At 54.5% G+C, this 11,256-nt stretch overlaps 1 protein-coding gene across 1 annotated transcript; it reads right to left on the bottom strand.

Annotated features, from left to right (window-relative positions):
* Nucleotides 1–525: 525 nt before the first annotated feature.
* On the bottom strand, nt 526–5,344 carry ETH_00032620 (uncharacterized protein; the record flags this gene model as incomplete). Its single annotated transcript, XM_013379394.1, has 7 exons — nt 526–692; nt 883–991; nt 1,128–1,255; nt 1,466–1,574; nt 4,398–4,495; nt 4,970–5,078; nt 5,196–5,344. Coding segments are annotated over 7 exons (869 nt in total), but the record flags the coding sequence as incomplete, so codon positions are not given.
* Nucleotides 5,345–11,256: the final 5,912 nt, after the last annotated feature.

Raw genomic sequence — 11,256 nt, 5'->3', positions numbered from 1 at the left:
CGCAGTCTCTTCCTCCCGACACCACCACCACCACCCAACTCATCCTCCGCATCTCCGCCGCTCCAAACACACTCGACACTCGCCGCATCCTACGCATACCGGCCACGCTCCACAATACACCCACTCACTACAAACTCCTAACAACACTGCGGTTTTCAGCGGCACACGAACACCCAAGCCAGCCAACCAATTCAGCAGCAACTCGGAAACACCAATAAGCCAAACGCAACATCCTCGCACGCCCATAGACACAAAAAAAACCAAATCCCCAACCAGCCAACGCTCCACAACCAACCGACTTCCTGCGCACCCAATCCATCCATGCCGCCCAACAACACAGCTTGCACGTCCACGCTCTCCACCAACGCGTCTAACGCCCTCACCACCAACGCTGCCAACTGCCTTTGCCTCCAATCACACACGCCGCACACACCGCCCAACCAGCATCTGCGCCGCCTCTAACACAGCCCTCCAGCCCCGCCTTGCTCACACACCACAACACGCTCCTCTCCAATCCACCCGCACACACTAATCCTCATCCCACCCTCCACCCGCATCACGACACACACAAACGCCGCCGACACGCAGTCTCTTCCTCCCGACACCACCACCACCACCCAACTCATCCTCCGCATCTCCGCCGCTCCAAACACACTCGACACTCGCCGCATCCTACGCATACCTGCCACGCTCTACAATACACCCACTTACACGAAAGTCCTAACAACACTGCGGTTTCCACCAGCACACGAACACCCAAGCCAGCCAACCAATTCAGCAGCAACTCGGAAACACCAATAAGCCAAACGCAACATCCTCGCACGCCCACAGACACCAAACACCCTACATGCCCAACCAGCCAACGCTCCACAACCAACCTACCGCCTGCGCACCCAATCCATTCATGCCGCTGAACCACACAGCCTGCACGTCCACGCTCTCCACCAACGCGTCTAACGCCCTCACCACCAACGCTGCCAACTGCCTTTGCCTCCAATCACACACGCCGCACATGCCGCCCAACCAGCATCTGCGCCGCCTCTAACACAGCCCTCCAGCCCCGCCTTGCTCACACACCACAACACGCTCCTCTCCAATCCACCCGCACACACTAATCCTCATCCCACCCTCCACCCGCATCACGACACACACAAACGCCGCCGACACGCAGTCTCTTCCTCCCGACACCACCACCACCACCCAACTCATCCTCCGCATCTCCGCCGCTCCAAACACACTCGATACTCGCCGCATCCTACGCATACCGGCCACGCTCCACAATACACCCACTCACACCAAACTCCTAACAACACCGCGCTTTTCATCGGCGCACGAACACCCAAGCCAGCCAACCAATTCAGCGGCAGCGCGGAAACACCAATAAGCCAAACGCAACATCCTCGCACCCCCATAGACACAAAAAAAACCAAATCCCCAACCAGGCAACGCTCCACAACCAACCTACCGCCTGCGCACCCAATCCATCCATGCCGCCCAACAACACAGCTTGCACGTCCACGCTCTCCACCAACGCGTCTAACGCCCTCACCACCAACGCTGCCAACTGCCTTTGCCTCCAATCACACACGCCGCACACGCCGCCCAACCAGCATCTGCGCCGCCTCTAACACAGCCCTCCAGCCCCGCCTTGCTCACACACCACAACACGCTCCTCTCCAATCCATCCGCACACACCAATCCTCATCCCACCCTCCACCCGCATCACGACACACACAAACGCCGCCGACACGCAGTCTCTTCCTCCCAACACCACCACCACCACCACCCAACTCATCCTCCGCATCTCCGCCGCTCCAAACACACTCGACACTCGCCGCATCCTACGCATACCGGCCACGCTCCACAATACACCCACTCACACCAAACTCCTAACAACACTACGGTTTCCACCAGCACACGAACACCCAAGCCAGCCAACCAATTCAGCGGCAGCGCGGAAACACCAATAAGCCAAACGCAACATCCTCGCACGCCCACAGACACCAAACACCCCAAATGCCCAACCAGCCAACGCTCCACAACCAACCTACTCCCTGCGCACCCAATCCATCCATGCCGCCCAACAACACAGCTTGCACGTCCACGCTCTCCACCGACGCGTCTAACGCCCTCACCACCAACGCTGCCAACTGCCTTTGCCTCCAATCACACACGCCGCACACGCCGCCCAACCAGCATCTGCGCCGCCTCTAACACAGCCCTCCAGCCCCGCCTTGCTCACACACCACAACACGCTCCTCTCCAATCCACCCGCACACACTAATCCTCATCCCGCCCTCCACCCGCATCACGACACACACAAACGCCGCCGACACGCAGTCTCTTCCTCCCGACACCACCACCACCACCCAACTCATCCTCCGCATCTCCGCCGCTCCAAACACACTCGACACTCGCCGCATCCTACGCATACCTGCCACGCTCCACAATACACCCACTCACACCAAACTCCTAACAACACTGCGGCTTTCAGCGGCATACGAACACCCAAGCCAGCCAACCAATTCAGCAGCAACTCGGAAACACCAATAAGCCAAACGCAACATCCTCGCACCCCCATAGACACAAACACAACCAAATCCCCAACCAGCCAACGCTACACAACCAACCTACTCCCTGCGCACCCAATCCATCCATGCCGCCCAACAACACAGCTTGCACGTCCACGCTCTCCACCAACGCGTCTAACGCCCTCACCACCAACGCTGCCAACTGCCTTTGCCTCCAATCACACATGCCGCACACGCCGCCCAACCAGCATCTGCGCCGCCTCTAACACAGCCCTCCAGCCCCGCCTTGCTCACACACCACAACACGCTCCTCTCCAATCCACCCGCATACACTAATCCTCATCCCACCCTCCACCCGCATCACGACACACACAAACGCCGCCGACACGCAGTCTCTTCCTCCCGACACCACCACCACCACCCAACTCATCCTCCGCATCTCCGCCGCTCCAAACACACTCGACACTCGCCGCATCCTACGCATACCTGCCACGCTCCACAATACACCCACTTACACGAAACTCCTAACAACACTACGGTTTCCACCAGCACACGAACACCCAAGCCAGCCAACCAATTCAGCCGCGCCTCGCAAACACCAATAAGCCAAACACAACATCCTCGCACGCCCACAGACACAAGACAAACCAAATCCCCAACCAGCCAACGCTCCACAACCAACCTACCGCCTGCGCACCCAATCCATCCATGCCGCCCAACAACACAGCTTGCACGTCCACGCTCTCCACCAACGCGTCTAACGCCCTCACCACCAACGCTGCCAACTGCTTTTGCCTGCAATCACACATGCCGCACACGCCGCCCAACCAGCATCTGCGCCGCCTCTAACACAGCCCTCCAGCCCCGCCTTGCTCACACACCACAACACGCTCCTCTCCAATCCACCCGCACACACTAATCCTGATCCCGCCCTCCACCCGCATCACGACACACACAAACGCCGCCGACACGCAGTCTCTTCCTCCCGACACCACCACCACCACCCAACTCATCCTCCGCATCTCCGCCGCTCCAAACACACTCGACACTCGCCGCATCCTACGCATACCGGCCACGCTCCACAATACACCCACTCACACCAAACTCCTAACAACACCGCGCTTTTCATCGGCGCACGACCACCCAAGCCAGCCAACCAATTCAGCGGCAGCGCGGAAACACCAATAAGCCAAACGCAACATCCTCGCACGCCCACACACACCAAACACCCTAAATGCCCAACCAGGCAACGCTCCACAACCAACCTACCGCCTGCGCACCCAATCCATCAATGCCGCCCAACAACACAGCTTGCACGTCCACGCTCTCCACCAACGCGTCTAACGCCCTCACCACCAACGCTGCCAACTGCTTTTGCCTCCAATCACACATGCCGCACACGCCGCCCAACCAGCATCTGCGCCGCCTCTAACACAGCCCTCCAGCCCCGCCTTGCTCACACACCACAACACGCTCCTCTCCAATCCACCCGCACACACCAATCCTCATCCCACCCTCCACCCGCATCACGACACACACAAACGCCGCCGACACGCAGTCTCTTCCTCCCAACACCACCACCACCACCACCCAACTCATCCGCCGCATCTCCGCCGCTCCAAACACACTCGACACTCGCCGCATCCTACGCATACCTGCCACGCTCCACAATACACCCACTTACACGAAACTCCTAACAACACTACGGTTTCCACCAGCACACGAACACCCAAGCCAGCCAACCAATTCAGCCGCGCCTCGCAAACACCAATAAGCCAAACACAACATCCTCGCACGCCCACAGACACAAGACAAACCAAATCCCCAACCAGCCAACGCTCCACAACCAACCTACCGCCTGCGCACCCAATCCATCCATGCCGCCCAACAACACAGCTTGCACGTCCACGCTCTCCACCAACGCGTCTAACGCCCTCACCACCAACGCTGCCAACTGCCTTTGCCTCCAATCACACACGCCGCACACGCCGCCCAACCAGCATCTGCGCCGCCTCCAACACAGCCCTCCAGCCCCGCCTTGCTCACACACCACAACACGCTCCTCTCCAATCCACCCGCACACACTAATCCTCATCCCACCCTCCACCCGCATCACGACACACACAAACGCCGCCGACACGCAGTCTCTTCCTCCCGACACCACCACCACCACCCAACTCATCCTCCGCATCTCCGCCGCTCCAAACACACTCGACACTCGCCGCATCCTACGCATACCGGCCACGCTCCACAATACACCCACTCACTACAAACTCCTAACAACACTGCGGTTTCCACCAGCACACGAACACCCAAGCCAGCCAACCAATTCAGCAGCAACTCGGAAACACCAATAAGCCAAACGCAACATCCTCGCACGCCCACAGACACCAAACACCCCAAATGCCCAACCAGCCAACGCTCCACAACCAACCGACTTCCTGCGCACCCAATCCATCCATGCCGCCCAACAACACAGCTTGCACGTCCACGCTCTCCACCAACGCGTCTAACGCCCTCACCACCAACGCTGCCAACTGCCTTTGCCTCCAATCACACACGCCGCACACGCCGCCCAACCAGCATCTGCGCCGCCTCTAACACAGCCCTCCAGCCCCGCCTTGCTCACACACCACAACACGCTCCTCTCCAATCCACCCGCACACACTAATCCTCATCCCGCCCTCCACCCGCATCACGACACACACAAACGCCGCCGACACGCAGTCTCTTCCTCCCGACACCACCACCACCACCCAATTCATCCTCCGCATCTCCGCCGCTCCAAACACACTCGACACTCGCCGCATCATACGCATACCGGCCACGCTCCACAATACACCCACTCACACCAAACTCCTAACAACACCGCGCTTTTCATCGGCGCACGAACACCCAAGCCAGCCAACCAATTCAGCGGCAGCGCGGAAACACCAATAAGCCAAACGCAACATCCTCGCACGCCCACACACACCAAACACCCTAAATGCCCAACCAGCCAACGCTCCACAACCAACCTACCGCCTGCGCACCCAATCCATCCATGCCGCCCAACAACACAGCTTGCACGTCCACGCTCTCCACCAACGCGTCTAACGCCCTCACCACCAACGCTGCCAACTGCCTTTGCCTCCAATCACACACGCCGCACACGCCGCCCAACCAGCATCTGCGCCGCCTCTAACACAGCCCTCCAGCCCCGCCTTGCTCACACACCACAACACGCTCCTCTCCAATCCACCCGCACACACTAATGCTCATCCCGCCCTCCACCCGCATCACGACACACACAAACGCCGCCGACACGCACTGTCTTCCTCCCGATACCACCACCACCACCCAACTCATCCTCCGCATCTGCTACTCCTCAAGCACACTTAGGTTTTCATGCTTTTGGCTTGCTGTCACGCTGGGATATCGATAGGGGTGCGTGTGAAATTCGTGGAAGCTACAGTTTAGTCCACAACACAGTTTTGTATTTGAGGCAGCCAACTCAGGCTCCCGTGAATTATCATTGCAGCGGATGCACCATTATCGCGCGTCGGCAGAAGGAAATCATCGCAAATTCCATGCGAGAGGCCTTCCCACATTAGTTTTTCTCTGGCTTATGCCGCGTTTATGGACGCTGTTATGAGGAAGTTGGCAGGAACCAAATTTGTACCAGTCGCTCACTGCATGCAGTGGTTGGTTATCACTGCTGTATCCTAATGAGTACAGCCTCCGTATAAAAAGGTCCTACAATAATTTGGCTATGGTATGAACACGTCAGGCCATGCAGTCAAGTCGCTCTCCCCTGCGATACTTGCTACTCAGAGAGTAACACTACGCGGACATGGCTTCCTATGTCGAATCATCATACCTTAGACGAAATACCTCCACGGGCGTTTCGCCATTCCGCGTATCTGCATACGCCACGTAACAAACGCACGCAAGTGATGCTCCCCACGCATGCGCCCTTCGGATTTGAGCCTGCAAAGTTATCCTTTTGCGTGTGCCAACACAGAATAAGCGCTCAAGGCGTCGTTCACTGATAAAACGCAAATTGGTTTGGCGTGTGCACTCCCTGCTGCGAAGACGCAAATTGGACCTTTGCATCACCTTGCACGTGTCTGTCCCGTAATATCATCATTTTTCAGGCGTCCATGCTCAGCCAAGCGGATCAGATCTGCAGCTTCCATACGTCATTTGGAAGGCACTGTTAAACGCTGTTTGTGTGTTTCCAACTCAACATGGTTCCCTCACTTTGCTGCGTTACACGAAACACGTGCCGTATCGCTCGCCAAACAGGGAGCCGCGGAACAAAATGTCAACAGAAACGTCTCACGTGCTCTGTCAAACTCGGCTCTAAACAGAGTTCTGCACAGCAGAGCAGCTCCTCTACTTCGAAACCCAGTTTCGCGGCAGTGCAGCTCACACTGCTTACCAAACCGCTCAGTTTTACTCTCAAGGGAGCTGCTATTCGACTCCTACCTGCCAAGTCCGCCTTTGCGCAATGTCTTCCCCCGTCGTATGGAGTGCACGCCAAACTAAAAGCCCCAACTGCTGGCAAAAGTCTCACCAAAAGCATCACACTGTTCAGCATATCAAATCTTTACAGAGCAGTGCCGACCACAAGAGCTTCGCAGGGGCAGTCAGTGGCAGTCAGTTTCACCTACTCTCATCCATCTCCACAACCATTGAGCAAATGCGCGTAGAATAAGTTCTCTTTCAAGCCACCTACGCCACGCCTGCAAAGGGACTGCGGGTAGCCAGATTTTGCACAAGTTGGGCCCATACAAGCCACACCACTGGCACCACCTGTTTCCCTTAACAAAGCTTCGCACGAACTTCTTAACTTCATGCCTTTCCAACAATTAAAGGACAAGGTGTTTCGTCACTTCACGTGGTGCCCGACGTGGTCGCATGATGTGAGCGTGATGGCGCCGTTGCCCACCACTTCAAGTGTTCTCTAAAGTCCCCTAGCTTCCCGCAGTCTACTCACGTCCGCTTACATACAAGAAGGTCCCAGTCAGAAACTCTATAGCTGACCTGTTTTCATTCCACGTGCAGTTATGCATGGTACATTATTTGTAAATGCCAAACAAACGGAATAGTGTAGCAGTGCTTCCCACCCAAGTTGGGTTCATGATCCCCACCTGTGTTCCCTAGAAGGCTAAGCGCGCGCAGGGAAATCTTGGCACACTCCGGATGCGCTATGCGCTGGGTATAGGAAATTGCCTCTTTCGTGGTGCATAAGCCCCGGATAAGCGCAGAAGGTATGCAGGCATTGGGCCTCGTGGACGAGCCAGTCTCAGGCCCTGCGTTGCTTACCTAATGCGCAACACGATTTCCGTTTGAAACTGCGGGCGGGCAAACAATGTGACGTTTATTCAATAAGCTGACAACATATTCGCCTTTGGCAGGAGAGCCAGCCTTGATCTTTCTGGTCCAACCGGAATGTGTCAAAAAAAAGCCGGCCAGCAAACTGACTCGCATGTCTCAGCATCCCGTCAATTAACTCCCAGGAGCAAGATTAGCTTCATTAACTACCTAGCTGTACTGCTTCTCTTCCCCTGAGTTGTTGTTCATTTCGTCCGCAGTAACTCTACTTGCCCGAATTCCTTTTTCATTGTGCAAGCACAGGAACAAGGCACACGGCAGTACTAAGCACAAACATTTTGCGATCGGAGTAAAACTCCAACTGTCAAGGCAACCTTCGTTAGCCAGCACTCCGCACCCAATATGCGCCCTGACAGGTCTTCAAAGCAACCGCCCCGCGACCGTGAACGTTGAGACTTCCCCTTTCCAACGGTTTCATTTCTATGCTTCCCCCCGTGGAGTCATGTACAAAAAAAAGTGCATACAGGATGTGGACAGAGTCGCGTATCTTCTGTGTCACAACAGTAGTTCCGCGTCCTTTCTCTCCCAAAGAGTCTTAACCTGCTCCTGCTCCAAACGAAGACATCGTCTTTAAATCGAGCAGCCCCGTCAGATGGCGCTCACGTAACCGCCTCGTGTGTGATAGTGGTCGGCGAGCTTTCTTCTATAAAAGCTCGCGACAGTGTTTCGAACCCTCCACGAGCTGCTCACATCCCATGGGTCACACGAGTTAGTCCTCTTCGCCTTTTTCCGGAATGTTCAATAGGCAAAGGCCTCCAAAATTTTCTTTGGCTAGTGCCAAGCAAAGACGACTGTTTGACCGGAAGGTGAGCTTTAAGCTGAAGGTGCGTTTGTTTCTGCTTGCAGGCAGCGTGCTGCTGGCTTCAATTATTTAATTCCGTGGAGGAATTCAGAAGGTGCATTCATATCAGTATGTGTTTGATTCAAAGCAGGTGTTTCACGGTATGGACTCACAATGCATTGATTTTCGACGACCAGATCTTCACCGAGGATTCTTGATTTTGATGTGAGTGTTGGGCTCCTCCCTAGCGTGCGAAAGCACACCAGCATTAGAAATGTTATGGCTAGGACAACCGCGAAATAGCAGCTTATGGAGATGGCACATCCGTTGCATTTCCAAGGCCACCCAACTCTAGATATGGTCGAGCTCGGCCTGTCCTTGATAAACTTGAGCGAGTCAAATGGGACTCGTGAGCAGGCTGAGTCTGCAATATTCAGTCTGAATATTGAGAAAGAGGGGTCTTCCTCTCCATCACCCGCCCCAGCTGCACTTAGGGTGCGCGAGCAGAGAAGGCATTCCCCAATAAGAATGCCTGCATATTTAGTTGCGCGCTTCATCCTAAGCAGTACTGCCCTTTGGAAAACTTTCTTTACGGCAGAGCCGACTGTCGGCTGCACTCTGCTGCAAACGCCTCTCCTTTGGTAGAGTGAATGCCGTCTCGGAGAAGAAAGATGCCGAAAAGTAGCAGCAAAAATGAAAAACGTACTTAGCTCAAAATGCCCCATGAAAGGATTTCTGGTTTGAGCCAGCTTCTGTTGAACGCACGGGTATCTTGCCGCCACAGTTACATCGAAACTTCCTTCAAAGAGTTTGTGTTGGGATTTCTCGAATTAGTTCCTAGGGAACACGCACTTAAAAAGCCTGCACATTCACACAGTATGAACGTCGTCTCAAAGAAATATCTTCAAGTTGTGATCTTCATCAGTCGTTTGGCGTCGTGCTTCGTTCGAGTTGCTTGTCAAATCGCTCCAAGAATGGCCATAGCGTACCAGATGCATGCACGTCGTCTCCTCCGATAGTGTTTCAAAGCAGTCATGAGGCAATCATTAGTACAAAAGCCAATTTTCAAGTCCTTTCCAAAAGTGCTGCAGTACATCTTTAAAGGGGATGTGCAAAGTTGCTACTGCGTCGAGCCCGCCGAGGCCTCTTTGCATAATCGGTCAACGTTCCTTGTCTTACCAGCAGCGCCCTGTTTTTACCACGTCAAAGTCCTCGTGTAACCTCTTTTTGCGTTTTGTTTTGCATATCAGCCCCTCAACCACCTTGATTTAGTTCCGCTGCTTGAACGCATCACTTGACACTGAGCACGCTGTAGTTAGTCACAAAGCTGCTCCTATTTTGATGACGTGATCCATAGAAAGACTCTACATGGTGAAGGCCAAAATTTGATGGAGTGAAGGGTTGGAACTCAGGAAAAGATGGAGTGACTTCCTTTGAAATTAGGAAAACCAAGATGACTGCCCCAGATGTCCGTCCGGCCAGTGCCAATAAGAGGAATAATTGATGGCCTCACCGAAGCAGCGAATCAACATGATTCTGCAGCTCAGTGGCAACCCAAAGCATCAATCAACATTGGCCTCACAGTTACCAACAGAAACCGTGAAGCTTTTCTTTAGCCGTCTTCGTGTGCTCTTTATGCTCAGCGTCGAACAGCGAGGGTGCAGGTGAGACTCAAATCGTCTGGGAAAGCTCTCCAGTGGTCTTCACAAAGTGTTTGTTTCTTCTGATGGGGCAATTTCTCATGCACAAAAGGTTCCCATAGAAATTACTCCGACGCCTTTAGTCCAGAAGAAGCACCCACCATACACCCGTAAAAAAGTACTCCTACTAAATGGGAATGCACCGTATTTGCTCCCACTATCTAATACCGCACAACCAGAGCACTGCTAATTCTTTCCTGTGCGAGACACAAAACCTTGACACTTCACCGTCCTGCCAGTCGAACTTTAAGGTCCCTAACGGTGGAAGCCGCCAGCAAGTTGATGGAATGGACAAAAGCAAAAGTAGGGTTCAACACCCGAGGGAAACAGCGGAGAAATATTGGAGAAGGCAAGGGAGCAAATTAGTATTCTGTTTTGCACGAATGAAAGGAAGGAATAACCGACTTCAGCCCAACAAAAGACGACAGAGTTCACCTCCGTCCAGCCACAAACACGGACGTCATGGTGTTTTGTGAATGAAAGGTCAAAGCTTACCTAGCGAAATATTGCCCACACAGGAACTGGAGGATGGTAGGTCAGGCAAAACCTGCAAGACGCGTGCTGGTGAAGGCAAGTAAGATACGCGTTGTGCCACATCATCCCACTTCACCCACGCCACGGCAAAAGTACTACAGCTAGAGAAACCAATAGGCCCCACAGAAGAGCACAGCACCGACCAGATTTCAATAGAATTGCTCTGGATTTGCGGCATACGGGCCAGCTAGGCACCAGCGAAAGGTTTGGTGGCTGCAGTGTGCCGTCGCCAAAGAATGGCAGGACGACAAAGTCTGCGGATGTTTCAGTCAGAAGCCCCTGCAGCAAAAGCACTGATTTTCCAGCAGTATAGGATATACAATAGTGCGGA

The sequence above is a fragment of the Eimeria tenella genome, genomic scaffold (assembly GCF_000499545.2).
Source record: "Eimeria tenella Houghton genomic scaffold, Eth_scaff269, whole genome shotgun sequence".
Classification (NCBI taxonomy): Eukaryota; Apicomplexa; class Conoidasida; order Eucoccidiorida; family Eimeriidae; genus Eimeria; species Eimeria tenella.
This window is presented reverse-complemented; position numbering and strand designations above follow the sequence as displayed.